This window comes from Aspergillus lucknowensis, assembly GCF_044049455.1.
Source record: "Aspergillus lucknowensis strain CBS 449.75 chromosome Unknown BJX67scaffold_21, whole genome shotgun sequence".
Taxonomy (NCBI): domain Eukaryota; kingdom Fungi; phylum Ascomycota; class Eurotiomycetes; order Eurotiales; family Aspergillaceae; genus Aspergillus; species Aspergillus lucknowensis.
This window is the reverse complement of record NW_027263565.1, coordinates 76,516-96,293: the sequence shown is the minus strand read 5'-3', so window position 1 is coordinate 96,293 and position 19,778 is coordinate 76,516. Positions and strand designations below refer to the sequence as shown.

Here is a 19,778-nt window from a genome sequence, read left to right as displayed (position 1 = left end):
ATCATCTGGACCGTGTGTTGCTCGTTTCTTCACAGGCGGGATTCAATTCTCCGTTACCACGCTCGTGGGATTATCCATCCACTCGGGTGTGAATTATTTGCATGAAGCGGGCTGATCGTATCCTCCGCATGTTGGTTTTGGGCGAATCATCTCGCCATGGCGTTCAAACCCAGTGCTTCGTTTGCTTGGTTCGACTGCAAAAATGCTTGTGAGGGCGCATCAGTCCTTCTCGCGCTGTTCGCACTCCTCGAGCTGGTTGTTCTTTCTGGTCGTTTCTCGGGCCCCCGCGCAATTTATCCCGAAACACTCAAAATTTCCGGGGACGGTGAACAGCCATCTTTGACGCCAGAGGCTTATAAAAACGCCGCTGAACGCCATGAGGTTGAGATCTGCCAATGCAGACTTGGCCTGTCTCTCCAACTGAAGAAGCGAGATGACAAGACTATTCTTTCGGGTCTTCCTCTTTCTCATCAATGCGCTATTAGCATGCGCAGCCGGTGTACCGTCGTCTGCTCGCCGAAATTGTCAGAGATCGTGGAAAGAATGTCCAGAGAACACTGTCATCGTATCTGGATCCAATCCCGAGGCCCATTTCTCCACCGTACAGGCGGCGATTGAGTCACTGCCCCATGACAACAGCAGCCGCACTATCCTCGTCTTGGCTGGTGAATACACAGAGCAGCTAAATGTCACCCGCCCCGGCCCAGTTACTCTGCTTGGCCAGACAAACGATCTCACCGATGCCTCGAAGAACCAGGTAACCATTACTTGGGCGGAGGCCAACCATGACAATACCGGTCAGAACGTCGACAATGTGTTCTCCAGCGTCTTGGTAGTTGCACCAACCCTTGACGCAAGTTACACCGGCTCCGGCCCCACGGGGTACCCTGTGCCTGAAGATACGCCGTTTGGAAGTATCAACTTTCGTGTGTACAATATCGACTTTCGGAACACCTGGTCAGAATACTCGGACGGTCCAGCCCATGCGCTCAGTCTTAGCAGAGCCAATGGTGGCTTCTACTATTGCGGGTTCTATTCCTACCAGGACACTGTAACATTCCCCCTACGTGCCTCGTTTACGGGATTGAGATGTCTAACGAGTGCAGGTCTACGTGGGAAAACTCGGAAACGCATACTTTTACAAAAGCGTCATAGCTGGGGAGACGGACTTCCTTTATGGGTTCGGCACCGTTTGGATTCAGTCTTCTGAGATCCTCCTCCGAAACTGTGGGGGTGGTATTACAGCCTGGAAAGGTACCAATACCACTTTTGAGAACAAATACGGTGTCTATATCGTCGAGTCCTCCGTAAAAGCTGCCAACGCCTCGATTGCGCCTCACATCGTGGGGAAATGCCCCCTTGGCCGACCATGGAACAGCCTTCACCGCTCCATCTTCGCAAACACTTACGAGGACGGTAGTATCGCTCCTTCTGGATACATCGACTGGATCGTCGACGGTGAGAGCCGCCTAAACAACGAAACCTTCATGGCTGAATATTGCACCTTCGGGCCAGGGTTCAATGCAACGGGTCGCGCTTCTACCAACGCTTCAATTGTCCTGTCTCCAAAGGAATATGCACCATATAGTTCCCCTTGGAAGGTCTTCCAAGATCCAAGCGGTGATCCGGGCAATGCCCACTGGATTGACTGGCAGGCATAACCTAAGTTCTTTGTCCTGTCGGGAATTGTATATAACCTCCATATATTCAGAAATTCAGAAAAGCGTCATCTGGCGCTCTCCTCCCTGGATATATTCCCTAACTGTTCCTTCCTTGCCAAATACGCTGCCCCTGTGTCTGCCCAGACCTCATACACGCTCACCTTCAGCCCCCCACCCCCTTCCTCCTCCGCTAAAGATATCCGGTAAAGAAATACCTCGTCCCATTTCTCGCCCGTCTCCTTAGCCACGAACCTCGCCTTCCCCCGTAAACACACTGCCATACTCTTCGCGTCAACGACCCACTCCTTCTCATCATCGAGGCTCATCGACTCAATTCCGAGCAACTCGTTGAGGATATCGAAGTACTTCGTGACGCCGTCGCGACCTGTAAATGTACGTCCGAGGAATGGCGCTAGAGACTGGAGCCCGTGTTCAAGGACTTGTGGTGCTGGGGACGTGGTGAATGTTGAGAGGATGGTGGGTAGGTCTGCGGCGGTGGAGAAGGCATTGCAGAGGGCTTTGGCCGGGGATATTAGGTCGGTTCGGGAGTACATTCTTGATCTTGTTTTTGAGAGTATGGTTCGGATGTTTGGGTTATAGCGGACTGGGCTGAGAGAGGTGGGGTGAAATTAGAAATGTCATGCACAGGGGTAACTTGGATGACGTAGTTCCTTTGGATGCTCGTTCTGGAAGGCACATGCAGTATTCTCACCTTCCAGAAGAACAATTTCTCTATAAAAACCTGCCAGTAGGCACTGATCAATAGTAGTGATTACCCCTCCTAGTACAAGGGACGCGCTCTGGCTAACTTTAGGGGTCACAGCTGACGAAAATACTCGTAGGATGATGATCTTGGAAAGAGTTTCACTGGTAAGTCTAGCTGCAGCTGTCAATAAGAATAATTGACCAAAATGAGAAAAGGCGCTAGATACGCCTGCACAAAGCAACAGTAATATAACTCCCCTTTAAGCAACCCTCCAAACTCCCGCGCCGCCCGTACTAGTGATCAAACATGGTGAGCAAATGTAGAAAGGACAAGAGGCTTTCATAGTAGGGGCCGCAAATCTATAAAATGTATGGAGCTACTGCCGCCATGACTTTCCGCAGTTCATACAGGTGCAGAACAACGTCATTGGCTCGTCAGCACTGCGTGTCTGTGCTTCGGTATAGGTCACTTTCCGCTGGCCGCACTTGCCACATTGTAGACTTGTACTGATACTGCGTTCTGCTTGGGCCACCATTGCCTTATCCATATTCTCCTTCTGGATCTTGCGATCTTGTTCGCGTTGCTCCGCAGACCGAAGCTCGTCATGCGTCATCTTCACGAACTGCTCGGGTGTGACTTCATTGCTCAGCACGCGCACACGGAGAGTCGGGTTGGATCTGTTTTTTAGATTCTGAAATAGACTGCGGATTTTGGTGCGGTAGGGTTCCTTCGACTCAGGCCCGAAAGCGTTGAATGCTGCCGCTTCGACTGCTGTAGCCTTGGCCAGCACTGCCCTTGGGGGCTCTGGCGAGTTGAAGCACAGTCCGTCGTACATAAGCCCGATGCAGTTATCGCGCGCGCGGTTCCCGGTCTGGTTGGTGTCTACCCCATCCGCTTTCCATGTTCGCTTGTCCGGGGCCACTGTGAACTTCGACAGCTTATCAGAGGGAGTTGTACTAGCTGGCGATGCGGCTCCGTTCTGTGGTGGGCGCGGCGATGCACTTGACCGTTGGCTCCCCCCCGTTGACCCACTCGCCTTCTGCTTGTTGACTTCGTTTCGCCACTTGGAGACAATTTCGCTTGATAAGCGGGCAACTTCTTGCGACTTGTGCTGCTTGAACTTGTTGACTATGATACCAACGCGGGTAGACCGCAATAAGTCCTCCGTAGCCCTGACACCAGATTGTAACTCCTTGAGTAGCGACAGTATGTTGGCCGCGGGCTCGTTCTGAGTCGCGGCCTTGGTGAGAGCCTTTGCCTTAAGCTCGATTTCCTTCGCTTCCATTGCTACGGTGTCGGGAACACGATATGACGGGCTCAAATCACCGTAATCTGAAACGGGCTGTAGAAGTTAGAGACAATGTGTTGGCGAAGGGGGAGGGAGAAAGTCAATGAGGCAAAGCGCAAAGCAGAGAGGGGAATTATCATTCGCGACAACAGGTTTCCAGATAGAGACAGCAGGAGCGATGATCCAGCACTCAAACACGCCGATGAATGAATCTTTCGCCTTTTGCCTGCAGGGCCCGAACGCCTGGGCTAGGTCTCATGTTTTCAAGCTGCCGCAGAAAAGTCGCACGTGCCCGCCGCTGACTTTTGACCCGAGAGCTTCAGACGCTCTTGGAGTCAGAAAAAGATTCGCGGTTCGACAATATCGCGTGAGCGTCGCGGGATAAAATATGCGGAGGCTAATGGCCACAGATAGGAGTGAAATGTGATCACATACTTACCCTCTCGAGCTGGTAGCGCAGACCGCGGATTCGGGCGGGGTGTGCGCGAGGAACGTACGCGGGAAGTAAGAATGGGTTGCACTCGTGCAGCAGGAGATAGGCGTAGAACGGAGTTTAATGAGAGACAGATGAAGAGAGAAAGGATTTGGTAAAGGGAACTGGACAGTTTGGAAGATTGGCGGCGGAAGAGGACCTCCGGAATCTCTGCCGGAGTGCCAAGCCTGTAGTTGCCTTTCTGGGAATAGTCCAACGACCTCCTCTCTGGAGAGATCAGTAGCTCCCTCCTCTGGCATGGTAGTAGACTTACACGGCACGTAGACGATTATCTTTCTAGGAATTATATATATCAATTGGGACTAATGATATACTCTGTAGATATGCTGCTAGATGACGATTAATTCATTTATCCGTCCAAGTCTGTGGAGATGGGAGTATGGGGCCGTTCAGGGCTGCACGGCGAGAGAAAGGGTAGTGCCGACATAAACCAATAACCTTTGATTGGATATGCCCTAATTGGGACTTCGAAGGTATTGTTTCAGTGGACAGGGCGCGGCGAAGACCATTTTCAAGGGTAGGCCCCTCGAAAACAAGGCGCTCGCAGCTAAAGCCGCTCACCACAGCTACAGCGCTGGAAAGTGGGATTAGGGAGGTGCTAGTAGGTGTGAGAATCAGGTGTGCGAGTCTGGCACTATTAGATGCCTGTTTTCCCCAGAGTCTCAGCAAGTTGATTGACCTCCTTGTCCTCCACGAGGGCGACCTTCTCATTCTCTGCTTTCTTAGTGTCTTTGAGAAGCTTCTCCGCCTTCTCTTCTTCCTCCTCTTCTTCCTCTTCCTCCTCCTCTTCGCTCTCCTCTTCTAGCTCATCTAGTTCGTCAATTCCCCACATATCCTCGGGGTCATCATCCTTGCCGTGCTCCTCTTTACGAGCTTCCAGGAGTTCTCGGAGTTCGGTCACATTATCGTCATCCTCCTCAAACTTGTTTCCGTTCAGCTCAACCCGACGCAAGGCAGGGAGCGCAGTCTTAGCCGCATGCAGAAACTGTTTGACACTCGCGGCTGTGATATCGTTGTACTGCAAGCGTAGAGTCTCCACCTTCTGGTTCTGGCCGTCGGCGAGGGCTTGGGCGATCTTAATACCTCCACGTGCCGAAAGCAAGCAGTCACCAACGCCCAGTTCGCGGAGAGAGGGCCATCCATGGACCACGTTAGAAAGAGCAGTAGAGCCCGTGACGGTGAATGTATTGTCTTGCAAGTCGAGCACCTCGAGCGCACCAGCGTGACGGAGTCCCTCCTTCAACAGAAGAGATATACCTTCCTGTCGGATTCCATTTTGAGTCATCTTCACGGATCGTATCCCCGCCGCGTGAACCTCATATGCACGTGCCCACGCCGCCATGCTGCCATTCTCCAACCGATTGCGCCCGCAGACGATGCTCTCCAGAAGGGGGACCTCTTTTCCAGCTTTCCGCGCTTCCTCTTTGCGTTCTGCCAGTTCCGTGAGTGCTTTGGCGATGTTTGATCCCGCCTCGGGCCCCATGCCGTTGTTGTTCAGAATCAGATGGCGAAGCGGGGTGTGGCGGGAGAGGAAATCGACGAGAGGCTTTTGGGTGTTGGCGCCGAAAGCATTGTCAGAAAGGTTAATCGTATGGAGGGTTGAAATCTCAAGGAGTGCATTGAGAAGAAAAGTAAGAGCGTCTGGAATCTCGCTGAGCAAACGGGATGTGAAAATATCGGCGAGCTCAGCGACTTCGAGGCTCCGCTGCGTAGAGAGGACGCTGGCGAGACGTTCGGACGCTGGGACACCTAGAGTGTTGCCCCCGAGACGGATTTCCGTATAGTCGGTACTTTCAAGTAAAGGCTTGATATGGGCCTCGATATCTCCCGCTGTGTCGAGCTTCAGACCCTCGCCCTCAAGAGAAAAGACCTTTGGAGGGGCCATGGTGGGGTAAGTTTCAGGGGCAGAAAGAGGAAATCGTGAGTGGAAAGAGAAAGGGTTAAAAGACTAGGGGTAGTCTTGTATGTGGAAATGTAGAATGACAATGAGCTGGCTAATTGAGCAAAAAGTGTTGTGCGGAAACAATTGTCGCTGGAGAGCGCAAGACAGTGTGAAGATGAGCCTTTGACGCCACAGCAACAACAAAAGAAAAAAGAGCCCGCCGATCGCTGCTCCGGCCGACTGGAGAGCGAAGTTCCGCTGCTCTTGGAGAAGCTCTCATTATTAGTAATCGGCATCGGCTTGACTGTCTTGACAACGCTTCTTCTTCCCTCCTTCACTATTCGCTCTTTCTCGCCCCAGCTCTGTCTCAGCTGTGTATCTCATCATGTCGTGGCTTTTCGGCTCATCAAGTCGTACGTTCGCAACCGAGTTGGGTAGAGGCTGAATGCAAGTATCATCGCTCACGACTCGATTCAGGCACTGCTGAAAAGCCTTCCGTTCCTGTCACGACCGATACGCCAGCAGAGAAGCCAAAGGTATATAAATGCCACAGCTTCGGCCACCATACCATTCAGTTGGAGCTAACCACTTCCAATTCTTCTCCGCTAGCCTTGCTGCGTCTGCAAACCTGAGAAGTCGGCCCGGGACGATTGCATGCTCTTCTCCAAAACCGATGACCCGACACAGGAGTGCAAATCCCTGATCGAGCGATACAAATCCTGTATGGCAGGGTATGGGTTCAAGGTTTGAACTCGTCTCCCATTGGAAGGATCCGGTCGCGTAGGCTTCGTCGATCGTAATTCGGGAATCGATGAATGCGCAGCGAGAGGTTTAGGGGTATATTATTACTATGTACATTATGGAGTTGCAATGATACCATCGGACACGCGATGGATTTGAGGTAGGCCTGGTACCTACGCGGCATTCAGCTCGGTGTTATGGTCATAGGATTATTTGGGTTACATTGCACACTGGCTTGCATTTAAGGATTCGATATAGGAAATCTCCTTGTCTTCTATTGCGGAAAATTACTTGGCCCGAGTAATGTATGTGTCGAGCTTCGTACATGTGATTCTTCATGGTGCAGGAATAGCAATGGGGTGGCGCAAATTGTTCTGCGTACGTCTGCGACGTCGTTGAGCGAGGGTATCATATCAATCAATAGTAAGTGCCTGGAAGCAATTCAATAGAGGCGGAAACGTGTGTTACTTTCTCTTCTTCTGCACCTCTGCTCGGTGATCCATCCGCCAGCTTTGGTTGATCAGTCTCCACAAACACCAGAGGTACGAGATCCCAAAGCCTCCAGCGCCGATGAGAACGTTCAGCACTACCCACAGATCTGGCTTTCCGGGCGGGGGAGACACAAAGGCCTCCAGCACATGCCATCCAAACATGGCAAGATAAAAGGTTGAGTGGATCACTCTCGTAAGTTCATGAGGTGACGCATCAGAAGAGTCTTGGTGAGAGTAAATTTGCCAAGATGTTGGGGGTAGACCGAGCAAATAGGCCCAAAGACATGTTATAACGAAGTAAGGCACTCGGAGGCCATCCCGCTTGAGAAGTGGGTAAAGAGTCCAAGAACCGAGCATATTCGCCCAGCCCACCCATGACCGGGTGTTCTTATCTAAGCCCCCATCACCAGCAATAAGTAGCGTCATCGGAAGTAAAGGTAACAGTACACTCTTCTCATGCACTTGGAAAGAGAAAAGGAAAAAGCCCCATGCGACAGTAGCAAAGGCGGGAAGCAACAATGAAGCTCGCGGATGACGAAAGATAATCGCGCACGGTATCGAAATTGACACTAGTGTAGCGCCAAGTGATACACGCTTCAAGAAATCGCTCTCGAACCTATGGAGTTTGTAAAACGTGTGAATAGCGCACCAAGCGTTTGCCACCTTGTCCTCGAAAAGACCACGGGAAAACGGAAATATTCGGTGGATGACTTGCGTGACCTGGAAAAGAATGGCGTATGATGACGAGCCCTGGTCTAATTCGATGGGAAGGGCCTGGAGCAAAGGAGGTTCTGGTGCGGACGTGAGATTCTTCCTCGCTTCGGCGCCAGTGGCTCCGAGAATTAGAGGAATGAGGAGGACAGCGAAAGCAGCAATAGTAACAAGAGATATGCAAAGAAGGCGAAGGATTCGGATCCTTGGAAAGATACAAACCCCTAGGAGGAATGCAAACATAACAGGGGCATAGTATAGGGCCATTTGCTTGAATCCTAGGGCGCCTACGAAGAAAATGCACGCCCAGAGCATTCTTCCCGCCAGTATAGCGTCCAAGCTCGCAACAAATAGGCCTAGCATCACGGTGTTGAACTGAAAGTGACCATGGTCGATAAGTATAGTGGCTGGTTGGAGGAGGATCGCGCTCAGCGCGATAGAGGCTGACCATACGGGAACTGCTTGCATTCGAGCGTAACGCCGCAAGAAGGTGACGATCGCCGGGATATAGACGAGATACTCGGATATAATCACGGTTGCACGCATGAAGGCTTTCAACAAGGGGTCTTCGAGGCCGCGGGAAGCATCCAGGGCAAACCATGTTGGGTCGAAAACAGAGCCACTGTTTACTATCAGAACTCATACAATATACCCCGCTGAGCCCACACTGACGTACATATTTCCTAGTAGCCAACTATGGTATGCCGTTAACGGCGGATAATCAAGTCCCCAGTACTGCAAATCGTATGTATACCACTTAGATAGAGGCAGGTGAACGGTTATCTCCATCCAGTGACGTTGTGCTTCGAAATCACCGTGCAGGGGGGGTACTTGAAAGCCTATTCAGATTAGGTGTCAGAAACCACGTAGAGGAACCGGGCAACGATTTGACCCTTCATGGGAGCTCACCTGAATAACCCCACAGACTGACACCCCAGCGAAACAGGCCTACTGTCATTAGAACGAGAGGCAGAAGAAGCCATTGCGATACCCCAGTCCGAGTGCCCCACAAAAAGGATACCAAGGGAAACGTAGGCGCAGACTTCCCCTCTCCAGCGCCTACAATTAGTGAGCTGTTTGAGTTGGTAAAGAGTGCGGCAGACTTTCTCTTCTTGCGCGGCCGATAGGCAGGAGTTGGTGGAGCCATATCAAGCAAAGGACGGTCAATGGGTATCCATTGACAGGGAATACGTATATATAAAACGAGGCAACAAAAAGATATTGATGGGAACGCGGTTGAGGGAAGGATTTGCGGAGGCTTCCAGTGCGGCTTGGGGAGCAATGCTTGACAGATCCATGGTGTGGGCCAAGAGGACAGCCCTGAGACATTCGAAGGACCTTCCAAGGTTCTCACAGCTCCCCACTTTTCCTCTCGGCATGGATCGATCCATCCATATGGATGTTCCCAAGTATGACATGAATATAGAAGGCGGTGAGAGGGTGTCCCTGCTAGCCTCCATTTTTTCCCCCCAAACGCAGGCCCTCAGAGTTGGGGTCTGAAATTTTCTTTTCCATCGACCTTCCTGTCAACCCTCCCATTTCCCCCCCAAACCAAACAAGTTTCGGCTTCGTTACTTTTTTTGGCATCTCAGTTCGATTCTCTTTGGTCAAAGTTCTGTGAACTGACGCGAAAGCGCAAGCTATCTTTTCAGGTACACTTCAACAGACACCTTGTTTGTGGGCTTTAACACCGAGGGCTGTGGGCTGTAGCATCTATTCTGTGGGATCTTGTCGATCATATCGTGGGTTCTATATCATAGACGGTTGCATATCCCGTCCGTCTCTGTGGGCTTGAACATTGTGCGTTGTGGGTTACTTGTGGGTGTCCGTGCAAATCTCTTCAGTTGAGATTTACCATCGGTTGTGAGCGAACGCATCCGGATAGTAAAGTTTGGTGGGATCTTCAAATCGGGTGATTGAGGGATCAGAGGGCTTGCCGCACCGTTACATTTGATTTCTTATTTACCTCCTACTTCGTCGGGTAAGCTACCTACCCAAGTTCCAGGATCACAAGCTGGCTTCCCACTAACGCACGTCTCTTATCACAGTCGAAATGTCGAAAACCAAGTCTGTTACCAAGAAGGGTGCTGAAAAGCCCGTTGACAAGTCCTTGGGCAAGGTCAAAGATGCTGGTGTCACCAAATCCACTCAGTCTCCTAAAGCTAAGAGCAAGCGGATTGCTCGCGAAATCGCTGTGAAGGAGGAAAAGTCAAAGCGCAAGAAGAAGGAGCCTACTCCTAGCAGCAGTTCTGAGTCCGAGTCCGAGTCTGAGTCCGATTCTTCCAGCTCTAGTGAAAGCGAAAGCGAAGATGAGAAGCCCGCCAAGAAGGAGGTAAAGAAGCAGGTGAAGAAGGATGCTGAATCGTCCTCGGAATCCGAATCCGACTCCGACTCGAGCGATAAGGAGATGAAGGATGCATCTAGCAGTGAGAGTGAGAGCGAGAGCGAGAGTGAGAGCGAGCGCGAGGAGAAGAAGCCGGCCAAGCCGGTGAAGGCCGAAACCAAGGCTGCTAGGAAAGCCGAGTCAAGCGAGTCGGAGTCGTCCGAGTCCTCTGACTCCGACTCTGACTCCGACGAAGAATCTTTCCAAGCGAGGGCTCCACAAACTGCAGCCGTGGAATCTAGTGACAGCCAGGAATCTGATTCCGATGAATCTTCAGAATCCTCAGAGTCCGACGGGTCTAACTCTGAATCTGAATCCGAGGGGAGCAAGGCGAAAGGATCCAAGAAGCGCAAGGTGGAAGAAGAGTCCACTCCTGCTTTTAAAAAATCTAAGACTGTGGAACCCACAGAGGGCGCCTCGGCTAACCTTTTTGTTGGCAACTTGTCCTGGAACGTGACGGAGGATTGGCTCCAGCAAGAGTTTGAAGGCTTTGGTGAGCTTACTGGTGTGCGTATTATGACTGAGCGCGATACTGGCCGCTCGCGTGGCTTTGGCTATGTTGAATTCGCCAACGCTACCGATGCCGCCAAGGCGTTTGGGGCCAAGAAAGACACCGAAATCGATGGTCGGAAGATCAATCTCGACTACGCTACCGGACGTCCGGCCAACAAAGACCAAGGTGGTTTCAAGGAACGCGCTCAGAACCGTGCCCGGTCTTTCGGTGACCAGACTAGCCCTGAGAGTGATACTTTGTTCCTTGGAAACTTGCCGTTCAGCGCTACAGAGGACTCTGTGCATGAGCTGTTCGGCTCCAGTGGAAACGTTTTGGGCATCCGCCTACCAACTCACCAGGAGTCCGGCCAGCCGAAGGGTTTCGGCTATGTGCAGTACTCGTCCGTGGATGAAGCTCGCCAGGCCTATAACGACCTTCAAGGGGCCGAGATTGATGGCCGTCCGGTCCGCCTAGACTATAGCACCCCCCGTGCTAATAATGGTGGTGGTCGCGGAGGCTTCGGTGGTCGTGGGGGTGGCCGCGGCGGCCCTCGTGGTGGCGGCCGTGGTGGTCGCGGAGGTGGTGCCCGCGGCGCTCCCAACCGTGCCATGGGCGGTATTCCTGAATTCAAGGGTACCAAGGTGACCTTCTAGACATTTGAAGTGGCTGCGCGGTGTGGGATTGATCGGTTTTCTTCCGAAGGATATTGTGGTAAGTCTTACTACTAGAGTCTTAACATAATCCGGTAAAAGTTTTGCTTCATTATCTCTCACTCTTGTTGTACCTTACTGAATGCATTTCGAGCAGCCTGAGATGGTGTCTCGTCTTCTGGATAATACATTCAGGCTCACTGCTTCGAACTTCTCTGAGACCCCAGTACCTAGGTAGGTACTACTACTGAAATACCTAGTGAGTACCTGGGCTACTTTGAGTCCCACTCCTCCCTACTTTGTAAAGTCGCTCTGTCGCCTGGGCGCCTGCTGTCAGTAATCTTGCCGGGGCTGAAGGCTTGGCGCTCTCTTCCTGAAGCTCCACCTCTTCAACTTACCTGATGATTTTCCTCTTATTTTTCTACCACTGCACCCTCTTACTATAGTTTTTCATCCCGCTGGCCTCCTTTCCCTCCCTTCCCAGTGAGTGGCGCTCTCTTGCATCTTCACCAGCCCCTCGCTGGTCGTGGTCGATCGTCGCCACAGGCAGGTGGTTGAGGAAGTCAGCTGTCGTCAATCCGATGATCCCCCTCAACCCATCCATCATCCCAGCATCACAAAGGAGGCCTGCTGAAGCTTTCGTTCCACCAACTGTGTGCTCTGAAAGCTCAGATCCGATTCTTGCTCGAGTAGACATCCCTGGTGAATGCGTGGTCTGGTTCAGATATCTCGACCCATCATCGTGAAAGTCTGGGTCGCTTTCTCCGTGAACCCCACCAACATTCCAGCATTTGGCTTGACCGCCGCTCTTGGACCGGTCGAACCACCAGGTAATCAACCGCTTTTCCCCTGTGGGCTGACGATTCGTTGAATCTGTCCCCTTTACCCCCCTCAGAGTCCTCCTTTGTATCTTCCTCCATCCTTTCATCCTTTATATACTGTCAGTGTCTGGCTTCTTTCCGCTGACTTGACTCCAGCGTTATGCAACCAAACAACTATGACCTCGGTCAGGTGCACGATGAATCCAGAGGCACCGCTGGCCAAGTGATGCGGGATACAGTGCAGTCACATACAAATGCTCCTGTACGATCAGAAGGTGAGTCGTTCGCTCGTACCAGTATCAATATCCAACTTTCTGTTCCTCTACTATCTTCCTATTGTTTTCCGGGAAGCAATTTATACACCTCTACTACTCTGACTGTAATAATCATGTACTCACTCCAGTACTACATAGACTCATGGATCGAGGTATCGTCCCAACCTTCGTCCTCATCACTCTCTTCGGCTGCTACCACCGACGACATTATAACTACAGGCCTTCGAGTGCAACGAACGGAGCGTGGCTACCACAATCGCCGCAGCCGCCGACGGCGCCTGCAACATCTGGCAGCTGTGACCACCGCTCAGGTCGAGTTCACATCCCACGAGCCGAGTAGCAGCCAAGAAGAATATGAAGAGAGCGAAAGTGAATCAGACCGCGTCCTGACCAGCTCGAATGAAGACATCGCTCGGCCGTCTCCCGTTGGTCCCGCTGTAACATATCCTGGTCCTCCAGCGACGGCATCAGACGCTAGTTCCTTCAGCGACGAGGAGGACAACGCGACGGCGCTTGGTATGGGCATAAGCGCCTCTCCATTTGTCCCACAACCCAACGTCTTCTCGCACCCCCCCGTTTCCGAGAACCCGTCATGGACCCGGCCTTCTGAAGTACACCGTTCACGTCCTATAAGCGATGTATCTACGTCGAGCCGTAGGACAGCGATTCGAAGGAATTCCCAGGCCAGTATTCGTTCGTCTCGGCGGCCGTCAAATCAACAGCACAGTCCCTATAATGTTATTTCGCCATCCCACCACGCGGATCATGACGCTGCACTTCGTGCGAGCCTCTCCACATTGCTTTCTTGCGCTGCTGCAGCTCGGGGCCTACCAAAGTCTGAATCCCAGTCCGCTCCAACAGAGTATCCCCGAGCCCAACCATCGTCCTTCCGGTTAGTATCAGAATCGGCAGCGATGGGAACAGAAGTAAGTGAAAAGGATGTCCCGTCAGATATTGACGTGCATGCTTCGCGCCGGCAACAGCAGCCTAGGCTGTCTCCGCAGTCTGTACCAACATACTCTCAAGGAGAAGCTTTCCCTACTCGGGCGAAGCGTCGGTCAGGTGGTTCGAAGGAGCGTGGCTTAAGTCATTCGTCCGCTAAAAGGAGTCGCCGGTCAGGTAACTCTGAATCCTCCTCAGCGGTTATGACCTGGGTCATCAGCGCTGGCGTCGTAGTACTTTTTTCAGCCATCAGCTTCTCGGCCGGATATGCGCTCGGTCGGGAAGTTGGAAAGCTGGAAGCAACTAGCGCGGGGTCTGTTCTGGGAGACGCTGGCGCTCCGTGTGGTAGAGCGTCAGCAGTTTGTGGTCGGGAAGCCGTTCGAGGTGGTCTTAAGCGTTTACGATGGAGTCCTGGATCAACCCCCTCGGGGGCTATTGCTTGACTGTTGATCCGTTTTAAATGCATATCATTCGCTTATTATATCCCATCTGCCGATGATGACGTTAACGGAAGGAACCAATTTCACAACATCTTTGTCCTGAGATGCCTCGATCATAGTCCATTCTATCTTTCCTTCACCTTTCATTGAGATTTCCACATGGCATGATCTTGGTATACATTTCGGGAGTCACGACTCCAGGCGACCAGGAGCAAAATTCTCAGACTGAGTGACCCTGGGTTCTGTATATGATAGTCTATTCCATTCGCAGGAGTTTCCGCTGCTCTATTCTATGTTTCTTTTGTTGTCTGTTCTTGGGATGTTGATCGCAAGTTATACCCATCCCTTCCGGCGATTGAGATAATGATAATCCGGGCCTATGCGACTGTCTTAATAATCTAGCCGTCTCTAGCTACCGAGTCTCCGAGTCTCCCTCGCTTTTTAAACCTCTCCAAGCAAGGTCCCCAGTCACACAGGCCCGAAGCCAAGAAACCACGTGCTTGATTCGGAGGTGAAACCAAACGGGCAAAACCCCTCAAACAGGACAAACGAAAACATTCGGTTCCCTTCTCACATTTGGGTGTCATCAGTGTTTCCGAGTGCCAATGCGCAGGTCTTTGCAATTTGGCGGCGGCATATAATGCTCAGGACCCAAGCAGTCGGTAGTCTCTCACACTTGAATTAACTCCACTTTGCCCTTGTGTTGTGCCCCAAGCTGACCTCCCCCGACGTCTCCGTCACGTCCTTGGCCAACAGCGATATCGACAGGAGCGACAGAAACACCCAAGATTCATCGCATTGGATTGAAAGTCTGCAGAAGCCGCCTCGCGGAGCGGGGCAATAATGTCGAACCGTCACGCTACCCGTCCACGCCGTATCGATGACGCCCTTTCGCAGCTTGTCGACTCTCTTACTCCCCAACTGCCACTATCTGTCATTGGCGATGACTTTTCGGACGATGCTGAGGAAGCTCTCGCTGCCGCGGAAGAGCAGCGCCACCAGAGGCTCCTCGAGCGCGCGTGGCGCACCCTTGACGCGCAAGCGAACTCTGCAGACAACGCAACGCCCCCGTCCGGGAGTTTCGGGATCAATCGTCGGGGGAGCCTAGCTGGAGGGGAGGATATAAATAACGCGTCCGACTTAATAAAGCGGAAACTCCTGCGAGAGAATTCTAGTCCCGACAAGGCCATTCGGTTCTCGAATCTATACTCTCGACTCTTGACCCAGCCTGTGCTTTCGCAAAAATGGGGTATACTCTATCTACTTTTCCGACTGTCGAGCACGGAGCCGCCGGAAGAAATTTTGCATGAGGATCAAAGGCCACGCAGCCCGCTGATGGACCAGGCCAAGTTACAAAGAATGCTTGCAAGGGAACAAAGGGCGGGGAATGGGCCGATAGTAGGTTCGGATGACGATGGTCCAGCTGTGAGCTCATCGGCATCTCAAATAGCTGCGCGCCTCGAACGGAAGTCATCTTTGCGACAGCCAGAATTGGAGAGGGAACGAGACGCAGAGCACGCGCCAGGGGTGGAACGGACCCGTATGGGCCGTCATCAGGAGTCTGGAACAAGAGACACTCGAGCTGAGAGACATGGGACTTCTCGTAATGATCTCGAAAAGAACCAAACATCAACGCGGCCTGCCGAATCCGGGCTTTTGCGTGACCTTCCCTTCAACTTACAAGGCCTGTCATCTTCCGATCTGCAATTCTTGTCAGCCTCGACGCTCAAGCTACCCCCTGTTCTACCCCTACCAACCGTATCACTTCTTAATACCCTGGCTGAACCGTGTTTACTATATCGAGGTCTTTCGGCTTTTGTTGACGGCAGCGGCGAGGGTCTCATCAGTCAGAGTTTGCGGGCAGCTCTTTCGAATGAGCTTCGTTCTTACCTCGGCTTGGTGGCGACACTGGAAGGTGAGATTCGTAGGGCGCTGGCTGCGCCTGATGAATCAAGTGGTCCCAAGAGTGGCGTGACATTGAAAAGATGCGTAGTATGGACGAGGGATGCAACTATGGCGCTGCGGTTGATGAGTCTAATCGTTGAGGAAGCTCAGAGTAAGTATACTGACATGACTAAAGAGGCAAATTTTGACAAGTATCGCAGACAAGAAGGGTGGCCAACTGATCTCCTTGATTCATGGCTTTTCAACATCACACGGAGACCCATTTGTGTGCAACTTCGCAGAGAAGCTCCTCGCACATGTCACGAGACCATTCTATGATATGTTGAGGCTCTGGATCTACGATGGCGAATTGTCGGATCCCTATAAGGAATTTTTCGTCGTTGAACCGGACATCAGACCGAGCACAGATCCACGCCGTCTTGCCACTAGTGTCTGGGAGGATAAGTACAAGCTTGAAAATGATATGGTGCCTTCAATCGTCACGCAAGACTTCGCGAAGAAGGTGTTTCTTATCGGAAAGTCGTTAAACTTCATCCGGACCGCCTGCGGCGATTCCGGCTGGGTTGAAGCGTATTCCAAGGAAGCTTCCAAGGAACTGAGATACGGTGACACAGCCAGTCTCGAGACGTCAATTGACGAAGCTTACAAGGCCACCATGGCAAGACTAATCCATCTCATGGATGACAAATTCAAGCTTTTTGACCACCTTCACGCGCTCAAGAAATACCTGCTCCTGGGCCAAGGCGACTTCATTGCTTTGCTCATGGAATCGCTTGCATCCAACCTCGACCGCCCGGCTAATTCGCAGTACCGCCACACTCTGACTGCCCAGTTGGAGCATGCCATCCGTGCATCTAATGCGCAGTTCGACTCGCAAGATGTCATTCGACGTCTGGACGCACGAATGTTGGAGCTGAGCCATGGTGAAATCGGATGGGATTGTTTCACCCTTGAATATAAGATCGATGCCCCGGTGGATGTTGTGATTACGCCGTGGGGCTCTACCCAGTATCTCAAGGTCTTCAACTTTCTCTGGCGCGTGAAGCGGGTCGAGTTCTCTTTAGGCAGCACCTGGCGACGATGCATGACTGGCGCCAGGGGAGTCCTAGGAAGCGTCGATGACAAAGTCGGTTCGGACTGGAAGCGCGCACGATGCGCTATAGCGGAGATGATCCATTTCGTCTGCCAGCTACAATACTATATTCTTTTTGAAGTTATTGAGTCCAGTTGGGATCAATTACAGGCCTCTATCTCCAAGCCTGGTTGCACCCTAGATGATCTAATCGAAGCTCACACCAAATACCTCAATTCTATCACACACAAAGGACTCCTTGGTTCGTCGACTTCGTCGAAGACCAGCTCCAACAACAAACAGGAAGAAGGCTTCTTGTCCCAACTACACCAAATATTGAAGATAATGTTGGCGTACAAGGACGCAGTTGACGGACTGTACTCTTTCTCGGTTGCAGAGTTCACCCGAAGGCAAGAACTGAGCGCAAAAATCGAAACACGCACTGCACAAGGCCAGTGGGGACTTTCAGAGCGTGATCTCCTCTCCGCCCGACCTGGACCAGCACAAAGGGCAGCATCCACATCGTCATCATTCTCCTTCACGCCACATATTGGGAAGGCGGCCGATGAAGTCGCGACCCCATCATCTCTAGCGGACCACGATGTATCCACAGATGACCACATGCTTCCATCGCTCCGTACACGACTCCGCGATCTCTCAGCAGAGTTCCGCTCACGGTTAAATATTCTTCTTGGCGATCTCGCCTACCAACCTGATGTTGACATGCGCTTCTTGGGTGTGGTTATGAACTTTAATGACGTCTATGAGCCGGCTCGGAGGCGGAGAACGCCTGGTGCTAGCTCTCGGGATAAAGAGCGAATGAGGCGGAAAGCTGGTGCAACTGCTGGGAGTGCAGAGTCCCAATCGCAGAAAACGGATGTAAGGAAGGAGAAGAAGGACCCGAATGCACAATAATACTGCATTCCGGCCATTATTGATATGTTACCCAGAGTGGTTGGAGTCAAAGGAGAATCACGAGCATCGATATGATACCCAATGTAAATGATGATTTTACGGACCATCCATATATATATAGCCCTGTCCTTAGGAGCAGCCTACTAGTACTTGTACATAAAGAATAACATCCGACTTACAAATATCCCCGCCACTTCTCAAGCTCTCCAAAAGCTGCGCCAAGCTCACGTGAAAATTTTCCCGACACCGCAGAGCAAATACTGTAGTTTCTTCGGAACATACACTCCCAACAGAGCTACCTTCGACATCTTTATCCTGTTTTCAGCGCGGGGAGATACACTCAGAGATCTACGCGACTCCGAAATATCCATCTGTGACCGCTCGTTCCCTGCGAACCGGGCCTCCATGCCCGAAGAGAAAAAGTCGCGGTCGAAGCGGACCAGTTCCAAAACGAATCACACGAAGGATGCCGACGCTGGGAACTCGAGCCAACGAGGACAGGAGAAACAGGTAGATAATTGTGGGAAGAAACACGTCATTGATAATGAAGAGAAGATTTCTGTGGATGATGGGAAAATCCAGCGTCGGAGCAAGAAGCGGAGACGCAACGAGGATGATGGGGAAGGTACGCCAGTACTACTGAATGGGGAGCATATTGAGAGTGATGTGCACAAAAAGAAGAAGAAGAAGAGAGTGTCTTTCGCAGCGGGGTCGGAGGCGACTGATGCCCAGAACGATAGCGATGGAGATGAGGAGGACAAAGCTCAGTCACCAGGCCCGGAAGAGAAGGCAGGACAAGCAGACGGCGAAGTTGGAGACGCAAGCAAAAAGGCGAAGAAGAGAAAGAAAAAGGAGGGAAAGAAGAAATCAGGAGATTCCACCAAGCACTCGACGAATACAGAGTCTGCCATGGAGCACAACAGCGGCGAATCCCCTATCCTTTCCTACCTTGATCTATACCATAAAGACCGCCCAGCGTGGAAATTTCAGAAAATCCGTGAGACGCAGCTCTTCAAGCACATCTTGTCCTTGGAGCATATTCCCGTGCGATACAACGCCGCACTTCTTTCATATTTACAGGGTCTGAGGGGTGAAGCAGCAAAAGGACGGCTGCGGGAAGTGGCCCAGACTGCTATACAGACGGATACCGAGGAGACGAAGCCCAACGCCATCATCGAGAACCCAGAACCCTCAGACGGCCAAGCTATGTTGCCTTACGCCGATTACAGGAAGGCCGTCTACGTCTTCCGAACGAGATTAACCGAGTGGAAATCAACGGAAGACCCTGGGGAGTCGTATGAGCAGTTGGATGCGGAACTCAAGGAGAGGTTTCTGAAAAGGCAGCGCGCGGAGATCATAGTCTATGCCATTGATGGGAAAGTCTTCACCATGTCTAACCTTAAGGCGCCACCGCAGAAGGGGAAGAATGCAACGCTGAACCAGCCAGGCAAAAAGAAGAAGAATCGCACTGCTTTTGTGGAGATCTCTAGTAGCAGTGAGAGTTCGGACGACAGTGACAGCGACAGCGACAAAGCACATGGTCACAAGAAGGAGAATAATGAGACACGGAGCCAACCTGTCAAGAAGAAGAAAAAGAAGAAGAATCGGACCGCAGTCGTGGAGGTTTCAAGTAGTAGTGAGAGCGACAGCAATTCAAGCAGTTGAGTCTGCTTCTGTCGGTGGGTGAAAAGCCTTGGTTATATATAGCATCACGGCGTTCCTCTATTGCGACTGCTGGCGGACGATCCTGCTACCATGCATGGTATTTACGATGAATAGAATATCCTAGATAATGGAATTTTCGGAGGTCTTCTCTTTCCTCGAAATAGAACATCTCTGTCTTGGTGGTGGAAGGCGGTGACGACGACCGCTGACGGACCAGAGCTTGAGCTTCTGCCAGGCATCCCAA

General features: G+C 51.8%; 9 protein-coding genes across 9 annotated transcripts; 5 read left to right on the top strand and 4 right to left on the bottom strand.

Moving 5' to 3' along the window:
• Positions 1 to 214: 214 nt before the first annotated feature.
• Positions 215 to 1,694, top strand: BJX67DRAFT_110182 (putative pectin methylesterase). Its single transcript, XM_071024310.1, has 2 exons — positions 215 to 1,051; positions 1,107 to 1,694. Exons 1-2 carry the CDS (start codon positions 434 to 436, stop codon positions 1,659 to 1,661), a joined length of 1,173 nt encoding a protein of 390 aa, XP_070885969.1. The 5' UTR covers positions 215 to 433; the 3' UTR covers positions 1,662 to 1,694.
• BJX67DRAFT_110199 (uncharacterized protein) lies at positions 1,694 to 2,412 on the bottom strand. The gene has a single exon (XM_071024311.1). It carries the CDS (start codon positions 2,213 to 2,215, stop codon positions 1,727 to 1,729), a length of 489 nt encoding a protein of 162 aa, XP_070885968.1. The 5' UTR covers positions 2,216 to 2,412; the 3' UTR covers positions 1,694 to 1,726.
• A 3-nt stretch (positions 2,413 to 2,415) lies between these two features.
• Positions 2,416 to 4,259, bottom strand: BJX67DRAFT_353637 (transcription elongation factor DST1). The gene is made up of 2 exons (XM_071029134.1): positions 4,095 to 4,259; positions 2,416 to 3,709 (listed from the first exon to the last, which is right to left on the bottom strand). The coding sequence occupies exon 2, from the start codon at positions 3,650 to 3,652 to the stop codon at positions 2,744 to 2,746; it is 909 nt and encodes a 302-aa protein (XP_070885967.1). The 5' UTR covers positions 3,653 to 3,709; positions 4,095 to 4,259; the 3' UTR covers positions 2,416 to 2,743.
• A 380-nt stretch (positions 4,260 to 4,639) lies between these two features.
• On the bottom strand, positions 4,640 to 6,365 carry BJX67DRAFT_110147 (GTPase-activating protein RNA1). The gene has a single exon (XM_071024309.1). It carries the CDS (start codon positions 6,031 to 6,033, stop codon positions 4,786 to 4,788), a length of 1,248 nt encoding a protein of 415 aa, XP_070885966.1. The 5' UTR covers positions 6,034 to 6,365; the 3' UTR covers positions 4,640 to 4,785.
• Positions 6,366 to 7,235: 870 nt separating this feature from the next.
• On the bottom strand, positions 7,236 to 9,120 carry BJX67DRAFT_372165 (dolichyl-P-Glc:Man(9)GlcNAc(2)-PP-dolichol alpha-1,3-glucosyltransferase ALG6; the record flags this gene model as incomplete). Its single annotated transcript, XM_071031210.1, has 3 exons — positions 7,236 to 8,595; positions 8,650 to 8,812; positions 8,883 to 9,120. 3 exons carry the CDS (start codon positions 9,118 to 9,120, stop codon positions 7,236 to 7,238), a joined length of 1,761 nt encoding a protein of 586 aa, XP_070885965.1.
• A 690-nt stretch (positions 9,121 to 9,810) lies between these two features.
• Positions 9,811 to 11,991, top strand: BJX67DRAFT_110034 (putative nucleolin protein Nsr1). Its single transcript, XM_071024306.1, has 2 exons — positions 9,811 to 9,954; positions 10,022 to 11,991. Exon 2 carries the CDS (start codon positions 10,027 to 10,029, stop codon positions 11,500 to 11,502), a length of 1,476 nt encoding a protein of 491 aa, XP_070885964.1. The 5' UTR covers positions 9,811 to 9,954; positions 10,022 to 10,026; the 3' UTR covers positions 11,503 to 11,991.
• On the top strand, positions 11,919 to 14,178 carry BJX67DRAFT_110122 (uncharacterized protein). Its single transcript, XM_071024307.1, has 3 exons — positions 11,919 to 12,329; positions 12,477 to 12,595; positions 12,734 to 14,178. Exons 2-3 carry the CDS (start codon positions 12,481 to 12,483, stop codon positions 13,978 to 13,980), a joined length of 1,362 nt encoding a protein of 453 aa, XP_070885963.1. The 5' UTR covers positions 11,919 to 12,329; positions 12,477 to 12,480; the 3' UTR covers positions 13,981 to 14,178.
• Positions 14,179 to 14,726: 548 nt separating this feature from the next.
• BJX67DRAFT_110132 (tubulin gamma complex associated family protein) lies at positions 14,727 to 18,053 on the top strand. Its single transcript, XM_071024308.1, has 2 exons — positions 14,727 to 16,033; positions 16,083 to 18,053. Exons 1-2 carry the CDS (start codon positions 14,821 to 14,823, stop codon positions 17,867 to 17,869), a joined length of 3,000 nt encoding a protein of 999 aa, XP_070885962.1. The 5' UTR covers positions 14,727 to 14,820; the 3' UTR covers positions 17,870 to 18,053.
• A 35-nt stretch (positions 18,054 to 18,088) lies between these two features.
• Positions 18,089 to 19,777, top strand: BJX67DRAFT_353619 (WKF domain-containing protein). Its single transcript, XM_071029133.1, has one exon. It carries the CDS (start codon positions 18,275 to 18,277, stop codon positions 19,532 to 19,534), a length of 1,260 nt encoding a protein of 419 aa, XP_070885961.1. The 5' UTR covers positions 18,089 to 18,274; the 3' UTR covers positions 19,535 to 19,777.
• Position 19,778: the final 1 nt, after the last annotated feature.